Source organism: Pollachius pollachius (assembly GCF_949987615.1).
Source record: "Pollachius pollachius genome assembly, chromosome: 11".
Lineage (NCBI taxonomy): Eukaryota > Metazoa > Chordata > Actinopteri > Gadiformes > Gadidae > Pollachius > Pollachius pollachius.
The window spans coordinates 15,453,208-15,473,449 of NC_136944.1; the positions used below are offsets into that span (position 1 = coordinate 15,453,208).

The 20,242-nt window shown below is 41.8% G+C and overlaps 2 protein-coding genes across 4 annotated transcripts in view; both read left to right on the plus strand.

Annotated features, from left to right (window-relative positions):
* zfand2a (zinc finger, AN1-type domain 2A) overlaps window positions 1-4,242 on the plus strand; it is a 4,490-nt gene extending 248 nt beyond the window's left edge. The window contains exons 2-10 of one of the 3 annotated variants that reach the window (XM_079745609.1): window positions 833-943; window positions 1,028-1,122; window positions 1,333-1,464; window positions 1,588-1,739; window positions 1,962-2,093; window positions 2,731-2,818; window positions 2,961-3,031; window positions 3,540-3,674; window positions 3,975-4,242. In XM_079745609.1, coding sequence (XP_079601735.1) covers window positions 889-943; window positions 1,028-1,122; window positions 1,333-1,464; window positions 1,588-1,739; window positions 1,962-2,093; window positions 2,731-2,818; window positions 2,961-3,031; window positions 3,540-3,651 — 837 coding nt within the window. In that variant the 5' untranslated portion in view covers window positions 833-888 and the 3' untranslated portion in view covers window positions 3,652-3,674; window positions 3,975-4,242. The remainder of the gene's footprint in view (window positions 1-832; window positions 944-1,027; window positions 1,123-1,332; window positions 1,465-1,587; window positions 1,740-1,961; window positions 2,094-2,730; window positions 2,819-2,960; window positions 3,032-3,539; window positions 3,675-3,974) is intronic. The other 2 variants (XM_079745607.1, XM_079745608.1) reach the window with 2 other exon arrangements.
* A 7,451-nt stretch (window positions 4,243-11,693) lies between these two features.
* On the plus strand, window positions 11,694-16,715 carry galr2b (galanin receptor 2b; the record flags this gene model as incomplete). The annotated part of the gene is made up of 3 exons (XM_079746576.1): window positions 11,694-11,829; window positions 13,750-14,140; window positions 15,944-16,715. Exons 2-3 carry the CDS (start codon window positions 13,764-13,766, stop codon window positions 16,713-16,715), a joined length of 1,149 nt encoding a protein of 382 aa, XP_079602702.1. The 5' UTR covers window positions 11,694-11,829; window positions 13,750-13,763.
* Window positions 16,716-20,242: the final 3,527 nt, after the last annotated feature.

Below are 20,242 nucleotides of genomic sequence, written 5' to 3' on the forward strand. Positions count from 1 at the left end.
ATTAATATGTTAGCATGAGCACCTAAGCTACTTATCAATATCTGGTTGATATTTTAATGAACGGAGCGGACTGTCCACAACATTGCGGATTGGTTCATCGTTAGTCGAGCCACATCGCCGACCCCAACTCGAGTGTAGCGAAATGTTGCTGCTAGCCTACTGGCTCTCTGGCTCGGTGTTTCGTATTGTAACGTTAGTGTGAATGTGCTGGGTCCCACTACGACACTGACCAAGACTGGGCATATTGTAATACAGAGGACCATCGTGTTCGTGTAACGTTAACGTAATCACTTGTTTAAATACTTCCCTGGGGATGGAAGCGATGGAGTTTTTCTGCTCGAAGCGACTCCTTGCCTGGCCTAACTTGAGGCCTTGTAGGTGTGAACGGATCATGATTCACTGCGTGAGAACACTCCAGATCATTACACGTAGGGGTTATTGACATGGCCATTAGCTATATAATATTCTAAATATCTAAGTTCATAGATATTGGCAGCTATCGAAGTGTCAAGCCCTTGGCTGACATCCGGTTTACCACGCCTATATTACATCTTAGCATGACTTATCAATTTTTAGCCTGCTTCTTGTGTGTCATTAAGCTTATTGTTGTTGTATGACTAAGCAAAATCGGGCTTTTGCTCAGTTGTTGCTTTGTCATTGTTTCAAGGGTGCCACTTTTTTAAGCTGAGCTTGCTGAGCTATTACTTTGCATTTTCTGGCTAAGTCATCCTCACTAACTTTAGTTGATAGATGGGCTATCAACTAAAGTATGTATATTAGTGTACATTGATGTGTTTTGTTTTGATATAATGTTTGGCATATTTTCTTCTAGATCTTCCCAGGATACATCGATTTTGTCTTATTTCTCCACATCAACTTATTTATACCATGGAGCTTCCTCATCTGGGCGAGCATTGTACAGAAAATACCTGCAAGCGCTTAGGTATGTTTTCGTGTCTGTGTCTATATCTGTCTGTGTGTGACCTGAATTTTGAGAGCATAATCAAAAAAAATGTTTCCCATATAGATTTTCTTCCGATGAAATGTGACGCCTGTGAGGATATTTTCTGTAAAGACCACATAACTTATGCAAACCACAAATGCACGTCGGCTTACATGAAGGTATTTCATATTTATATAACTTTATTTATATGTATGTGTGTATTTCTCAACATATAAAACAGTACAAAAATGTATAATGCGGCTACATTGTTCTTATACATAATAAATCTATGATTAAAAGTTAGTTCAATTTTGTAATCACTCCCATTATTCTACTGCTGAGATTTACAACCTCCAGTGTGATTTAATTTTCTTAATTATGTTGTTCAGGATATCCAGGTCCCTGTGTGTCCCTTGTGCAACATTCCCATTCCCATCAAACGAGGAGAAATGCCCGACATCAAAGTCGGAGAACACATCGATCGGGACTGCAAGTCGGATCCTGCTCAGCGAAAAAGAAAGGTTGGTGTGCACGGTTTTATTAATGTAAATATGGCATTCATTACAACATTCGGTTTAACAACATTCTGAAGCACTATGAAAACGAAGGAGGGAACCATACCTTTTCTTTCTCCTCTTTTGTAGATCTTCACAAATAAGTGTTCACGCGGGGGCTGTAAGCAGAAGGAGATGATCCGTGTGACGTGCGACCAGTGCCACCTCAACTACTGTCTTAAACACCGGCATCCGCTAGACCATGAATGTAAAACAGACGGCAAGCCGTCCTCCAAATCTGGGTATGGCTCAACATCACTGCCCTCATAGCTTAGCACTGGGAAGTTTGTAAAGCTGACCCTAATTTGCCAGGCCAACATTGTAATATCGCTGCGTGCTTTGAAACTTGTAACAAATCGGAATGATTGAAGGATCTCTCTCTCCTTCTGAGTGTGTATTTTTATCTACATTTCTTCCTCAAACTGACTGCAAAATGAATCCTACTCTAATCTCCGCCGCCACAGGAATGCTGCTTTAGCGAGGGCCCAAGGGGTCCCCTCCCACTCTGCCTCCGGCTCCAGCTCCTCCAGTCAGGGTCTCTCCAGGCCTGCCTCGTACAGTGCCAGCACAGCCTCTGCCCGGAGCCACAACAGTGGGTAGGTAGTTATTTAGTTCCATGCTAATTCATGCCACATATTGACAACGGAAGCTTTGCAATCAAGTGTTTAGCGAGGCTCAGCAGTCGCCGGGTATTTTAAGTGTAAATTGCGTGAAGCAGTTGGAGGATACAGGGCTGAATGGCGCATTCTCCTTTTCTACGGACCGACGTCAAACAGGTTCAAACGTAGGCGGATTTTGATATGCCATGGTAAGAGGATGCTTTGAGGATGCCAAATGTAGAAATGCATATCATAGCAGATGTTCTGCGTTAACATGGTATGGGCCCTCTCCCCCTAGAGCGCCTGGGCCAGCAGTCCTACCATGTTATAGCAGAACCTTTATGGCCTAGAGGTTCTGCTATAACATAGTAGAACTGCTGGATCCCAGATTACCCTGTTTCTATTTCTTAAACTGGACTTCGGTAAAGTCATTCCAATAGGGGCCATTGAAAAACATATGATCGTTTTCGACATGTCGAAGATTCTGTTTAGACACCACCAAAAAGCGCCTCCTATTATCTCTGCTCTTAGATCTGACCTGACATGTTAAATATATCGGAACAATAAAAGGTTAACGTTTTCCCTTTTCTTGTTTTGGGTTTTATGTCTAACATTTTTCATTTGTTTCCCCTAGCAGTGCATCCCGACGAATTCCCACGTCAGTGTCCGCCCCTTCAGCACAGAATGTAATTCCAGCCTCGGCTTCCTTCCAGGCAGGCCTGGTAAGCTCTCCCTGACTCACTTACACTGCCTTTAGATCAGACTTGTTTTAATCAGCATGTTATTGTTATGGAAGCCAAGCTAAGCCTTTCCTGACTCTTCCTCCTCCTCTTCTTCTTGTTCTTCTGTTTCCTCTTCCACCAGACGGAAGAACAGGCCTTACAGAGGGCACTGGAGATGTCCCTGGCCGAGTCGAGACCAGCACCTAGCCTCAGGTAAGCGAACCCCTCCCTATCTCTTCTCATTACTGTAACATAATCCTGTCCTCTTTCCATCCTCGTGACTGAAGTCACTAAACCCCTCACTCACTCAGTCACATGGTACCCTCCGTTGTCCTGCTCAACACCCGGGCAAGCATTAGAAAGGGATTAGATGTATGGTTGAAACTAAACCCAGGTCGTTCTTGGAACTCCTGTTGCAAAAGGTGTCTGATTGAACAGAACAATTTAACTCTGATAAAGGACATCTTTTATGTGGAAACGTTATTGTTTAACACTAAATGACAGAAATAGATGTTTCAGAAGTGTATCACAAATTATTCAAGGCCATACCTTACACTTGTTACAAATTCTTCTTTGTCCTTGTTTTTCAATTTGTGGTTTGTTAAATAGGTGCGTCGGAATCTGTGCTCTTTAGGTTTTATTTTACTGAAACATTGGGTTTCCTAGAAAATGAGGGAGGAGGATGATGATGATGATGATGACAAAGATGGTTATTGTGCAGCCCTCAGGAGCAGGAGGATCAGGCCCTGGCTCAGGCTCTGGCCGCCAGCCAAGAAGAATTCCGGCGCCAGCAGCAGAGACAGCAGGTACCCCGAAAGCTTAGCCGCCGCTAGCATGCTAACAGGAGCCCACCTAGGTACCGAAGCCTTTTCCAAGCGTCACTCTTTTCATGACGATATTGATTTTGATAGCGTTTCACATTTAAAGAGGGAAAATATGTGCAAAATGGGGTTGTTCATCACCTTTTTTAGGAATGTCTGTCATGGACTTTAAATTGATTACTTGGTCCTTTTGCAAGGGCTCCTATTGTACCGCCAGATGAGATGTTGATGAGCCATTAAAAGCCATTTTGAAAATTCATGTAATAGCCCTTTAAAAAACTATTCTGTGTATGTCAACTAACTGATTTTGTTTCCCTCCTCTCTTTCCGTTACAGGTGAGAGAAACCAAAAACTCGACCTGCAGTCTATCATAAAGCTGGATTCCTCTTGTCACCCTTGTCCTACACATGACAAAATGGGACACAGAGATTCAGCAGATGAGCGTTATTGCTGTTCTTAACTAATGACAGAAATTCTTGAAAATTGCCGATATTACCGCCTTCCAATATAAGCACATACTGCTCCATCAGGATTTGTCATTTTTACCAATGAGTTGCTCTGTACATATTTTATATGCTAATCATTTAACAAAATATCCACATAAATGAAGAATAAATTATTTTAAAGAGAGACACGTTTTGCGTGCTATCTTATCATCTTTGGGTATTTTAATCCATCCTTCTTACTTTTCTTACTAAATAGCCACACTGAGAAAGGGAGACGGTATATCTTTGACCTTTTGAGACCATTCATGATATTATATTTATGTTATTTATGATTAAATAACACCAAAAACAAGTGCAAGGAAGCTGTGGATAAGAGCCTCCTGTCACGTAAGAGTCTACAGAGGAAGAAATGCCACCGCTGACAAATCGCTTGTGTTGGAGCACATACCCATTTTATACAGTAGAGGGAAGTAAAACATTGAGTAAAGTACATCATCGCAATGTACTTCTGACAAAAAAAATATGTCTACCGTATCACACCTAGGCTGCTCATATAATCGGGCAAAATGTGGTCTGTTCCCTTCGTTCTGCTTTAAATATTCCACAAATATTAGCAACTAAATCCGTGAAAGAAAATTGTGTGGTTTGATAATACATTAGTGACATTGGTACACAATTTGCAAGGCTTTTATATAATAGGGTTAACAATCCCAGTTATTTTGAAATCCATGAACTCTCCCAACATAAATTTAAACTTTGTTTTCATATCTCTATTTGCTCTTTCTGTTTATCTGTTATGACCTCTCCATATAACTATCCTTCTGTCTATTTGTCCTATTTGTTGGTGTTTCTGTGCGCGCGCCCGTGCGTGCTCGTGGCATATCTCACACCCCACGTCCGCTGATTTGATCGTGATCTAAATCGCAATCCCGCATGATCAGGTGGCGGACTTCTAATGCTACTGCTGCTTGTCCACCTGAGACCCGGCTGGTGACAAATACATTCTTTGAGCTCGAGGTCTATCAAGGCCGATGACGAATGTTCACACAGGCTCGTGTGTAACTCGTGTCTTGACAAAGGTACCGCATACACGCCTCCTGCATTGTGCATCGTGCCGCTGTGACGTCACACGCTGTCTGCGATTGAACCGGTCTGTTCGACCTTGATTTGAAAAAAGTTCGCTTTTGTGGGTGAAAACGTATAGCGCAAACGTAGTAGTCAAAACCAATATACTCGTATTGTTGTAAATAGAGAGGAAGGAGGAAAGGTAGCAGAATACATTTTAATTTTTAAAAAAGTGTTTATTCTTCACTGAAATATAGCTGCAATAATCTTTCTCAATTCAAGATTAATCCCAGTTGTGCTTAGCGTCTATTTTATAATTCTGCTCGTTCTGATTATTAAGGAAATCTTTAAAACAACAGCCAATAGAGTAAATATCTGTCATTCGGATGATATCAAATTTTTGGATTCATGACTTTAATAGCAGACACTGCTGTAAGTCTACAATATTCCCCTGTGTATGATATGGGATCTGCACAATAAAGTAGCCTAAAATGGGGGTAGGGTAGGGGTAGAAATACTTAAGGAGCCTACTTTGAGTCAATCTTACTTAAAACAACTCAAAAGTATTACCAATACATCTAATACATTTCCACAGCAAAAAAAACACGTTATACTAGTTCATAGTTCCAATTAACAGTATTGTGGACAATAGGAGTGTTCATATTATTATTGCTATTTTTGATGTTCATGTTGTTGTTGTTGTAACCATGGTGCTGCAGTGCCTTGACATTTCCCTGGCAGACGGAAGCAGCCACATGCTCTATCCAACATCAATAGTTTCTCCATGGTGATCGCACGATGTTGATGTTAAACAAATGCAGAGCCATGCTTGGAAACTTTCAAAACAAAGGCTTGATTCGCGTCCTTCGAGCCGAGCAAGGTCATATGCTTTGATGCCGACAGGCGGCAACATTAACCCAGCATTGTCATCGTATTGTAGTGTCTTTCCGAAGAGCAGTCGAGTGTAGGATAATAACGTGGCTGTGCCCACTTCATCATTACGCTTGGGGTTGTTCGTGGTCTTTTGATTGTAGATACAGTGATTTCATTGCGCTGCGACAGAAACGAGGCTATTTTAATCAAATGGACGCTTTTGCACAGAACAGAGGATCAGCCATTCCCTCTCAGATGCTCATCTGATATCTACTGTTACAGGGACTAGAAAACACAACCATGGGGACAAGTAGCCTATGATGCATAAAGTGACGCAGGTCTATGTGCTGACTAATGACTTATCATCAACACTGTAGAACACAATCCATTGCCAACATTAAGGAAACAATCCCAGAGTTATGTGGTTCTTGCCCACCTATATCATTCCAAAGGTCAAACGTCCACAAACAATGTCATTCATAATTAAGGGAAGATAAGGCCTGATAGTTGGCGATTGTGGTCTTTAAGATGTCTTATGATGAGAATGACTATGAATGATAACTTATTAAGGGGGGGGGGGGGGGGAGATTATGAATCAAATCATGCTATGATCTGTCAGGTCAACACAATGTACAGGCTAAAGATGCAAACGCACACCTGTTTTAGGTGTCTGACGGGGAACAATTGAGCCTTTTTTATTATAACATAAAATTAAAATACCCCAAAATATGGACCATTACAATACACTAATTAAGGGGGAAAAAAAAAAGGATTGAAACAAAGGTACATGCTTTATTAAGGTAAGACATAAATACACACATATGTTCACATTTGCTACGTAAAGCGTATTAAATCACATTACTTTTGTATGAAATGCACTAAACCAATAAAGTTGAGTGCCTTCCCGCATTCGTTGCGAACAGCTGAAACAATGCCAACGTCATACTGACTTGGCCTTAAACACTTACAAAATGCTAAGGAGGAGCTCTGATGGTGTTGTAAGGTCCTTTAGTGGCTACTACTACTGTTGTTGAACATAATTGGTCTGTCAAGGTGATCTCACGAAGGCAGTTGCTATTGATGCAGAAGATGATGCATTCCGGAACTCATCCCAGCCGTGATTCATCCCCGAGGCAACAATAGAGCCTGCAGGAAGGTTCCCCTTGAATCATTCGGCATAAATTCACATTAGCATCTCTTAACAAAAGACTCTGGGGGGGGGGGGGGGGGGGGGGGGGGGGGGACAGAAAACGATACCTCAGGACTGTGGTATTCAACAGGGAGACCCACATATTCTTAGTTTCCATGACAACCGGAGGATGATAGTGGTACAGACGGTGGCCCGAGAAACAAAGTTAAGCAGCCACAGAATGCTCCCTCTGTAGCAGCCAAGCAAATAGGCCAAGCCAAGCGTAGTACTATTGAACTGAGATTTGTTTCGTAATGGAACTGCACCGAGCCTATTGTTTACGACACACCCGTCGAGCTGAGCAATTGTGTTCAGCCTCCATGCCAGCCGCTGACAAATAACACATTCCACATGAGGGAGATAAACATGTGCACAACAAAACTTCATTCAGAAATCAAAACTTTTACCAGCTGGAATGTGTTGGCAGGGAGTGACAAGGGAGGTTGGGGGATGTAGGTGGTGGTGGTGGTGGTGGTGGTGGTGGTGGTGGTGAGGGTGGTGGGGCTGGTGGTGGTGATGAAGGTAGGTGGTGGTGGTGAGGGTGATGAAGGTAAGTAATGGTGGTGGTGGCACCATGATGAAGACAGATGTTATATCCCCAGGCTCCTGCGACAAGGCATTGCGGTACCTCATTTGCCCACGATTTCATAACTTATTAATTGCAAATATTATCCATTTTTAAATAGATTTAGGCTACTTACTTCTTCCAAACGTTATGAGAAATGCTGTATGAACAAATAATTCAATTAGCTTTGTTTAAATTGAGTTTAGCGAAGCCTTTTAATCTGACAACCTTTTTTTTAACTGAATGGACTGAGGAGCTGCATGAATGGGGTGGGTGTGGCTGATTGATTAGTGGAAAAACAATTACCTAAAGTTCTAATTAGCAGTGTGACACAAATACCAATATGATCATATTTATACATATGCATATACCTATATCTACAAATATATAGGCCTGCTTTGTTGCAATTCATGCACAGAAAGAGTGTAACAAAAATGCCATGGAACAGATGTTTTAATGTTCGCATGGATTGTATTAATATTGTGTTTTTTTCCTCTCTTCCTGAAGATTTATTGCGACAAAGCTGGCCTCTTCAAGCTAATAGAGCTAAAGAAGATGCAATCCCTGCGCAGATATTGAACAAAGAGACTAATGATACCATTGGTATTTGTGTCACACCACCATGTAGGACTTTGTTTAATTGCTTGTTCACTAATCAAAGAGCCCACATCGACACCGCTCCTTCAGTTCTTCTGTCGATTCGGTTCGGAAAAAATGGATACACATTCAAATGCTTGCCAAAACACAGATCATTTAACCTTTGTTCCATTCAACCATTGTTCCATTCAACCATTGTTCCATCCATCCTGATGTTTATCAAATACTATTTAAAGTATGGATGTTTAATGATGCAAATATAAAAACGTAAAGTATTTTAAATATTATTTTAGCTGTTGGGTACTACAGGGTATTTAAAGTGTAGTCGCAAGCACTATGCTAGTGTTTAAGGGCACAATAGTGTTGCTTGTACAGAATGTACCGTACTGCTGAATTTTAGATGGAGTCTTTGCATGATTGAAGTTGAGGAAAACATATTTCAATCTTGGATCTCCCGAAAGCATATTTTTGATTAGGTGTCTGACGTCTATGAATTCTCTTTTATTGTGCAGAATGCCGTACAACTCATTGGGCTTCTAGACTGAAGGCAATCTATGCTTCAACATGCTTTGAAAGCGATCCATCCATAGTTGCTATGGAAACACTCCTGGAAACTCACAAGCAGAGGTATATCAGATGTTCATTCTCTCAAACCAGAGTAAAGGAATGAATCAATGTCCGATCCAGACTTGTGTGCTTTGAACATGCCTTTGAATCGTCACTTTGAATATACTTTGTGGGTAGCGTGCATTCAAATGACCAGCCATTATAGCATCATGCCCATTTAATATCTCTCTAACTTGACCAAGAGATGAAAATCAATCAAGCAAAAGATGAGAATCAAGTAAAAAGCTCAGTTATAAGCGGAGTAATTCAAGTTTATCAACAAGTATTTCCAGTTAACAAGTATATCACAAGTATATTACATAATAAGATCCGGGTCAGATCCATTTTACTCATGCATTTGACTGGAAAGATTCAATTTCACCGACTTGTGTAGAAATGTCATTGGCCCATTAATAAAAATGACATTCAAATAGGCGTTTGAAAACTCTATGGGAAGACAAGCCTTTGATATTTCTTTAAATTAATTGAAACAGAAGTACTTAGTTAAGTTATTTATTGGTGTGTGTATTATTTTATTTAGCAGCATTGATCAAAAACATCTCTATGGTAAGCGAGAATACAAAGCTGTTTCGGCCACAGCTGGTGGAGGCTATCGTCCAGAAGAATCTCCCCAAGACCGGATCACCCCCCTTCCTCCACTCCACTCCACCACCACCTCCACCCATCCCTCCAGCCCAGAGTTAAGGAGTTCCTGTGTGAAGGAGCAACGGACAGAACAGCTGCTTCACCGGTAACCACACAGCACACACACACACACACACACACACACACACACACACACACACACACACACACACACACAATCACACACAATCACACACACACACACACATACACACAGCACACACACACAACACACACAGCACACACACACACACACGCACATCCCTCTAAGCGGGGACTCAATATCAGAGGAAGCAGAGGAGGCGAGGATATTGATTGCTAGGAAGGCCACCGTGAGAGAATGCTTGCGGTGAACAAAACAAACCTCACACATTCCAGAACATACAAACACTGCTATATACTGTGTATATATATATATATATATATATATATATATATATATATATATAACATGAGGGGACATCTGGGGTCATGTGGTCTTTGATGTGTTTGCATGTCCAATTGTCATTCGTCATTCATCTCCTGGAGGTAAAACAGCCTGGGGCTGCCTGAACTGTAATATTTCTGCCTGGTTTTGCCTGTTGGTGAGGGCGCTCACTTTCTCCTTCCCGCCATGCAGCTGCTAATGAGAGTCGCGTGGATGATGTCAGTTGCAAAACCTGGGACCGTTTGATGGATGCCTGGGGCTGGCCCGGACATTGTTTGTTGTCACAACATGGGTGCACTGATGAAAGCAACCCCCGGTGTTAAATGAATGAAATCAGTCATCCACACGTTTTATTAAACACTTAAATATTGAATTCTTGCCCTATAACCCTCGCTCCTGGCAGAATATTATATATATATATAATATATACGGTACTTGGAGATACACCCATGGTGTGGCCTAAGGCATGAGAATGTCGTAACTGCGACGAGCAAGTCAGTGGAGTAGTGAACCTGGCCCTGAGCAAAAGCCATCGGTAATGTAACATGTTTAACCGAGTGTCCTGCGCCCTACTAGATATTGCGATTGCTTGCCTCCTTATCTGAGCCATCCGAGGAGACCCACTGGTCCTCTAATGAAAACGTCTCACATGGTGACCCAATCAGTCCGTCTTAAGAGAATAAATGTTCTTCTGTTCCTGCAACGGAAGAAGGGAATTCAAAAACAAAAACATAATTCTCTGTTATTTTTACAGACTCTAATGGACTCTAATGCTTGCTTATGCCTGCTCTTTGCAGTTTGATTGCAGTAGCGCATGGGGGGAACGGCGGCTCATTTCCCATGCCCTACTTCAATTTGCAAACCTAATCTAGCAGTACTGTTTATTTTCAAATAAAAACCTGCATAGATACACACAAAAACACACACAGACATTCACAAACGCACACAAACACACACACACACACACACACACACACACACACACACTCTGAAACAATATTGCCTCTATTTAATAGAGTTGTGCCACTGTGGAATAAGGACGTGGCTGTTAGTTGGCTTGTAATTTGGCGCAAATCGACACACACACACACACACACACACACACACACACACACACACACACACACACACACACACACACACACACACTGCTACACACTATAACAAATGTTGACTACGTCCCAGTGGCTGACTCTTTCCATCCTTTTGGAGATGAATCTGGCCCAACATGTTATTTGTCTACGGAGAAGAGAGAGGTACCACTACATGCCTCTGCCTTGCATTCCTTTTCTGCAGTCAAGTGTGAACATATAAGTGAATATGCTGGAGGAGGAGCCCTGATAAGGATATACGGGTGGGAGGGAGAGAGAGAGACACACAGAGAGAGGGAGAGCAATGGAGAAAGAGAGAGTGCAGGGGAGAGAGAGAGAGAGAGAGAGAGAAAAAGGAAGCGAGTGAGCTAGGGAGCGAGTGAGAGACAGAGAGAGGGAGAAAAAGAGCCCGGGAAAGAGAGAGAGGGAGAGAGAGAGAGCAAGAGAGAGACATAGGGCGAGGGGCTGGCTTTCAGAGGTACAGAGAGAGCAAGGGAAACAGATTTAGAGAGAGCCATTGAGAGAGAGATGCTAACATCCCAGGCAGATATCGATGTACAAAGGAGAAATATAGATTCAGGGAGGAGGAGAGGATGAGTACGGCAATCCTAATGCATTATGATAGCTGGGGAACACCGCTGCTAGTTTGAAGAGGAATCCCAAAGCACTGCTTCCAACTAGTCAAGGTACGTTCCACACTTCAACTCAATCTGCATGTCATCCCTGTGCCTGAGCAAAGACCCTTTGAAGATTCTAAGCAATATTTATATTGCCATTTTCCGAAAGCCCTGGTCTGGGATATAATTCTACGCAAGTCAGGGAGCATGTTGCAGATGGCTGCATTGATAAGCAAAGTTTCTTCCTATCATCATTCAGTGAGAGATTCTGCATCATGACTAACAGCCTAACAGTCAAACTGTGTGGCTGGTTGACAAGAATGCCATAGCTGGGCCATCATTCCCAGAGTTCCCCTGTTTAATGTAACTGCATCTTCATTGCGTCCTCCTATCCCAGTATGTGTTAATCAATGGGTTTGACACCCACAGCTGTAAAACTGGCTGTTGCTGAATCCCAAACATCCTTCCGGGGGGAACTGCCTCGTCCACATTAGCGGAATACACAGCCAGAAATCCCCTTAGATGTGTTGCACATTCTGACAGGAAGAATGTTGTGCATTTCGGGCATTCCCTCCACACCACGGCACCTTGGGTAATGAATAGAAGTCTGGATTATGCGACTCGGAGGTGTGAGCTATCGCAGTGAGAGGTGTGAGTAGAGTTCTGGCGATAGGGCTTACATCACAGAGACGCTCCCTTTGTAAACGTCCCAAAAGCTGCACCCGCTGACATCATGACTCCTTTTTATGAGGCGTTTTTAATCTGCATGGGCCGCTCCATATTTATGTTTTCATCTGGGAGCGTAGGGAATATTTACTGTTATCGTATTCATCGTTGTGAGCAGTGAATATCATCAGAGATTTTATTCTACATGGTTGGTTTGGATTGTTATTTTCTGTTTCTAAAAAAAAACGACAGTAGAGGTTTTTGGGTTCCTTGGGGATCCCACAAATAAATGTGGTGACGTAAGCGTTCTTAGGGAATAGGGAAAACTATTGAAGGTGCTTTTTTTTTTTTTTCAGCTTTAGTGACTTGAGTTATTTTCTTAAAACCACTGTTTTACCTGCTGAGAGAAAGGAAAGGATGGGGTGAACACTTTGGTTCACCCCATCCATCAACTCTGACAAATATTGGCTTAGCCCACATATTGACATAGCCTTGCGGAATCATACATTTTTAACACGGTTCTCCCCAGTTTCTTAAAAATGTATGAAATTGATTTTAATACAGCCCTTAAGGGAGATATTGAACTGTAAACGATGATTAACATGTAGGCCCATTCCTATTAGTGATGAATTTAGTTATTGATACTTAATTATCCTGAGAGCATTCTAAAGGTTTGTTTATAGAGAACTAAATTATTCAACTCAACAACAACAGCTGCAGACCCTTCCTTCCTTCGTCAGTTACGCATTACAATGTGGGCCCACTAAGGTTTGTGAAGGCACCGGATTATGTAGGGCCCATTTCGGTTCCATGAGACTCCTCAGTCTTGCGTTGAGAGCCCCAGGCAGCCCTCCAATCTGAGAGCCGATTACACACCACTCCTCCTTGGGGATGAACAGCATATTTTCTGCAGGCGGAATGCAACCAGAGTCAAACACTGGAAGCTGTCACACAAAATAAATCATGTTTCTTTTGAAAATCCATAGAAGTAACAGTCCTGAGTTATTGGTCTAAATACAGTTACATACCCACGACGAACAATATATAAAAGTTCAAATAGCATTGTTCGAAAACTTCCTTCATTCAACCCATGTCGTTATAATGTACATATTACAGGCAACCCTTACGTCAGGGGAACTGGTTATATTTAAAGGTTACATATTTTTGCACCAGGTGTGAGTACGATTAGCCGTTACAAGCCGTCTCTGTTGACATCACAAGTGGGCGTGTCCACCTAGATGTATGACACACCTGGTGGTATAATATGTCACCTTTAAATTTACATTCACACCAAACTCTTTAGTATATTTTTTTCTATTTCAGATTTGCATCTAAACATGTCTGATTTGGAGGACTTCAGCAAACTCGGAGGGCCGTCCTCCAACGTGTCCGACAGCTACCAGCTGAACCCGACCAGCATCATTGTTTCCGTGGTCTTCTCGCTCATCTTCCTGCTGGGCACCATCGGCAACAGCCTGGTGCTAGCCGTCCTGCTACGCAGCGGGCAGGTTGGCTACAACACCACCAATCTGTTCATACTCAACCTCAGCGTTGCCGATTTCTTTTTCATCATCTTCTGCGTGCCTTTCCAAGCCACCATCTACTCCCTGGAAGGATGGGTGTTCGGCTCGTTCATGTGCAAGGTGGTGCACTTCTTCATCAACCTCACCATGTACGCCAGCAGCTTCACACTAGCGGCTGTGTCTGTGGACAGGTATGGGTGGTTATTGCACTATTGGATTTTCATAGTTCAATAGTTCAATAGAGAGCAACTAGAGAATTAAAGTTAAGGATTTGTCTTAAAGGTGATATATTATACCACCAGGTTTGAGTGTGATTAGCCATTACAAGCCGTTTTGAAAATCTGCCTCTTCTGACATCACAAGTGGGCGTGTCCACATAGATGTATGCTGGATAGATGAGCAACTTGTGCTGACATCTAGGTGGACATGCCCACTTGTAATGTCAGAAAAGGCAGATTTTCAAAACGGCTTGTAATCATACTCACACCTCCTGTCATAATATGTCACCTTTAATTGCACGTCAAGGCTAGGCGATATGAGGGTCAACAATAGGGAATTTTTTTCTAAATGAATCTTGCATTTAATTAATTTAAACACACTTTTCTAATTGTTCTTGAACCTAAGGTGAGGGAGCATTTAAAGATGGTTCCTGTAGCCCATCACCTCTTTTGGAGGCATGTTCAGGATATTAACCCTCCAAATAAGAGCCAATACCACCATTGTAGTCTGGCAGGCAGCACATAGGCCATCGGATGACTCATTAGTTCGAATCAAGTTTACATTCAAACCGGTATGACCCCTATCCCCCCCACCCCCGGTTTTGATGTACTGTAATGAATTGAGCTTGTTAGACAATAATATAATTGGTTTAATTTGTACGCAGCCAAATATTTGGCAACATGCTGCGCAAATACTTTTATATAATCTGCCCTACTCTCACTACTCTTCGTATAGAAGAGTATGTCCGCACTTTAATTTGAACATGAGGAATGAACACACTAGCAAATGGATAATGCTTTCTCTGAAATGCCACCAAGCTTATATTCAAATATCCTCAATCTATCAGCAAGGAAGCCCTTTCAATCGAATTCAGGCTGCCAATGATAGGACAGCTGAGTGACACAAATTGGCTCATCAGTTGTCAAGAGGGATTAATTAGAAGCAAATACCTTTAACACCCCAGAGACTAAGTCAAACTACCAACTGAACAAATCACAAGGGAAAAGATAACTTACTTTAAACAGAAATTATACTCTTATTTCTATGAGCCAGAGACCCCCCTCCCCTCGAACTCCCCCCCAACACCCCCCCCCTATCCCCCATTACTGTTGCTGGGCAACAAAGGCGGTCAATCAATATCAGCGGTTCTTTGGCCTGTGCAATTGAAACCATTAACAAACACTGGCAATATTTACTTCCTCTAGTGGTTTTCATCGAACCTGACCTGTCCTCTTTGTTCATGAGATCCTCCTCTTCCCGAGGCACGTCAAGAGTATATGAGTCAACACAAATGTTTTCTGTTGGAGATGAGATACGATGAAGGACTGTCGTTTCCGCGTTCCACCTGCGTCATTGGTTTGAGGGATAAGCAGGGTGTACATTCCTACAGAGGGAATTGTTAATTTGTCTACCGGGCAGTGGATCCCCCAGAGGAGCAGATCATGGATGTTCATGCAGCACTGAAATACTTATCTTATCCAAGATCCCTCCCTGTGAAAGCATTTCCATTGAAAATTATATAACAAAACTCTGCATGATGGAAGATCAACTGAGAATTGTCTCCTTGATAACAGGCAGTTGGTCCCTTCACTCAGGATTTATTATAAGCCTATTGATTGCGTTCCCCATGATGAGCTCGATAAGAATTCCACCAACGTCCATCCCTTCTCATGCATTATGAATCAATCTTATCAATTTGTATGCACGCCTTGTCACGCCAATGGGGAGGAATCTCTCCTTCTCCTACACCTCAAGCAAATTCCTTTCTCTGCTAGGTATCTGGCCATCCGATACCCCCTGCGCTCCAGAGAGTTGCGGACCCCCTGCAATGCCGTGGTCGCAATGGTGGTCATCTGGGGTCTGTCCTTGGTGTTCGCCGGGCCCTACCTCAGCTACTACGACCTCATTGATTACGACAACAGCACCGTGTGCATCCCCGGATGGGAAGCCCACAACCGCAAAGTCCTGGACACGTGCACCTTCATGTTCGGCTACGTCATCCCCGTGCTGATCGTGAGCCTGTCCTACACCCGGACGATCAAGTACCTGTGGACCGCAGTGGACCCCCTGGACGGCATGTCAGAGTCCAAGCGGGCCAAGCGCAAGGTCACCAAGATGATCATCATCGTGACGGTGCTGTTCTGCATCTGCTGGCTGCCGTACCACGTGGTGATCCTGTGCTACCTGTACGGCGACTTCCCCTTCAACCCCACCACCTACGCCATCCGGATCCTGTCGCACTGCATGGCCTACGCCAACTCCTGCCTCAACCCCATCGTGTACGCCCTGGTGTCTAAGCACTTCCGCAAGGGCTTCAAGAAGGTGTTCAGCTGCATCCTGAGCAGCAAGAAGGGCCGCAACAAGGTGCACGTGATGCACGTGGCGAACACGGCGCCGGGCTTCGAGGCGGGCTCCACCGAGGTATCCCAGATGCATGAGGAGAACGCGGCGGCGCGCTCCGACGCGTGCGAGATGGTCAGCAGGCCCGCGGTGGAGCCGCGTGAGGCCGCCATGACTCTGAACCTGCCTCTGCAGAGGCAGCCCTGACAACGGCTGCGGCGCGAAGAGCCGCGTGTCAATACCGGTGGAGCGGTCGCGGTCGCGTAGCAGTTCATTGAGGGCTTGCGTTTAAGGTCACCAGAAGGGGTTCGTAGCAGCTCTGAAAGGTGTGCGGTAAACTTGGGCTACGCAGGGAACTCCGATTAGCCGTGCCGGTATGAACAGACTTTTTGCCAAACTTGTAAGGATAAGGGTTCAGAGTGGATCCCAGGGCGAGGTAGCCTTACCGTGTAGATGCTGCAGTAGATATTTTGTAAAGTAGTGAAAAAAAACTGTGATAGCTCATCCTCAGTGTTCTTTTTTTTTTTAAGCTGGCGTGTAAGGGGAGGAGAGGAACAGACCGATGACTCATCCTGAATCCTTAATGTAGACATTTGTTGCCCAGTTGTAATTTATTCGTCATCCTTGCATGGACCGTGGAGCATACAGTGTTGTCGGCTGTGTTATTGCATAAGTGTACAGTTACGCACCCCCATCAACTGAAATATCCTCTATAATCAGTATTTTTCTTCTCTAAATACCAGAACCTCTTAGTAGCTCTATCTCTTTTCCCTGAATTGTTTTGTTCTTCCTGTATCCTACCTCACTGTGGTTAAAACCATCTCGCATCCTGGCCTTGCAAAATCCCTCCACTTCTAAGATTATGGGAGATGCAATTATCCTTTTGAAAGGGTAATTGCTGTTTTTGCTTATTCTATAAAGACTTTTTTTATACTGAATATTATCTGTGGTTTGGCCTGCTGCCTTTGTAAATGAATTTCCAAGTGTCCATTGCTGTTTGAAAACTTTTCAACTAAATCCTGTATTTTTCAAGAGATATATTTAAGGAGAAATTGACTGTATATATTTAATCTGATGTTTCAGAGGACTATGTACTGCACACTCAAATATCGAAATAAACTATTTTCTCCTGTGGAATTGTAATGGATGTTCATAATTTGTGCTCAACAAAACATTGATCATGTTATCTGTTTATTTCTCTGAAATACCAAATCTATTTTCCTTAATACCACCAGAAACATTAAGCTACTGTTTAATTGAAATAAAAACCCTTGGCAACATAAAGCAATTCCTTTCAATATTAAATCGATGCTTCAATTAAAACCAATCATATTTTTTTATATCCCTAATGGAATGTAATTAAATACAAGATATTCGGTATAATTAGATGAGAAATAACGGTTAATTAAATAACGGTTCTTTCAATGGATGGATTCTTCTTTTTTCCAACCAATTAAGGATTAGGGTTATTATTATTATTATTATTATTATTATTATTATTATTATTTTGTATCATTATAACCTATAACTCACATGTCCATAACATCTATTTCAAAGTTGGCTAATTGGTAACGTATGTAATGAATAATTGGCTATTTACAAACTATCAAAAATATCAAATTGAAAATAGGGTTAGAATTTGTTACACTAAAGGCTATTTTTTTTTGTACCATTCTATATTTTACCGTTAAGAAATATCAAGGCACATTGAAGATATTTGTACGCCTCAGGAAGGCAATGTCAAACTAGGCAATGATTGTATTTATCAATCTATGTATCGGTCATTCTATCTGTCTACCAATCTGTGTGTATCTTTCTATCTATATATTCATTGGTTTGATCAATATATCTCTCTATTTATCTTCCTGGCTAACCTACAAACAAACAAACAAAGATAAGGAATTTCAGAATGTTACCAATTTCACAGCCATTGAGCTGATGAAATAACTACAATTCTAAATTAATATTAATATTATTATATAGATATTATGCTCCATATGAATGAAGTGTTAAATATGTAGCCTTAGTAGCAGAAACCTATAGCTTTTTTTTCAAAATGATTTTAGTTAACATGAAAGCAATCTTGTCATCGAACGCCTAACCGATTGGATTCAATTCGCCATCTTTGCCTTTGTCATCCTGCAGATCATAATAAGCCCTTCATTATTGATCACAATATGTTCTGTAACCAAGTGAAGGGAATATCAATACAAATGCCAATGTGTTTAGGACTTTGCCAATATAGCTTTCAAGGTCATCTAGTTTGTTCAAAAGTTGAGAAAATGATTAATAATAAAGTACATCTGTGCCTGTTGTTCACACCTCACTTGATTCTAAATTATATTGATTGATCCTAAAGAGCTCTTTAAAGTTGGTCACTAACACTTAATACCTAATACCTGTCCCATTTAATAAGAGGGCTAGCCGGGGTGTTTCAACTCCCAGCTGAAAGGATCCGGGTTTGATCCCAAATGTCCAAAATCTACCATCAAACAGCTGTTTAATTCTGGTAATTCTAGTTTCAAGCATTATGTTATTCAGAACCAGTAATACAATCTCTGTAACATGTTATAATATCTTAATAAGATAATTAAGGAAGAAAAAGCTTGAAACAAGCAAAATGCTCTAACATTAAAACTGCCTGGTAAGAAGAAATATCTTGTCCGTCAAAAAAACGGCATATACTATAGATATTGCCATGATTTAAAATATGATTAATCTTACTAAGATTTACCTTTTTTCCGCACAGTATAGGTATTCTTGAGCACGGTAACTCTTATACCTGCTCCTTAATGGAATTCACCAATTCTTTGGCTTTGTATAAACGTGTCTTGAATGAGAAGCAGCAACACATGAGAAAGGAAGCCTTTACAGGGTAGTGATTGTTTTTTATTGGGCTGGTGGCTTATGACATTTGAAAATGATACATATATACATAGAAAACTGCAGTGTGACCAATGTCAAAATAAAAATATAAAGCTATTTCCTGGTTGAAAAAATCACATAGACACCATAAAGATCAAAATGAAGGCACTGATGTTAATTATATACATAACATTGCTTTTTTAGAAAGGAGGGGGCTTAAAATGGAGGGAAGCTTTCACAGTTGCTCATTAAATTCTCAAACCCTCTGGAACACAAAGAACACAAACGAGAAGATTAATTCAACAATACATTTAGTTGTGTGCACCGAGGATGATCGTCATGATTGCTTTATGAGACATAAAACACTGCATGTGTAAAAATATTCCAGTTAAAAATGTGTAATAAATATTCAAAACAAACAATCCCCTAAGGAAGGAGATACCCCTTACGTTAGACATCTTGCGAAAAAACATGAAACAATACAGCACTTGGATTTAAGGTCCTCTGCTCTGAAATGCCATGGCATGAAAACACAATGCCTTAAGTTACCGCTGGCTAGGTTTCCCTAACAGATGTGAAAAATACTTGAATGAAATTGTGGCCCTTTGGGATTCTGTTTTTGTCCGCCATAGTGTGCAATAACCTAGGATTTCCCCTAGACGTATGAACAAACAACATAACCAAGCTTATAATGCCAGAGGACGACCAACATGTACATACGTTCTTCAACACATAATATGTACTGTATGACAAAAGAAATACATCGATCACATATGGATTCAAACAAATACTACGTCTATTTGGAGCAACCCCATAAACAAGGATTGTGTACATTAATGATATTTCAATGCCGCACCGTATGCTTTTAT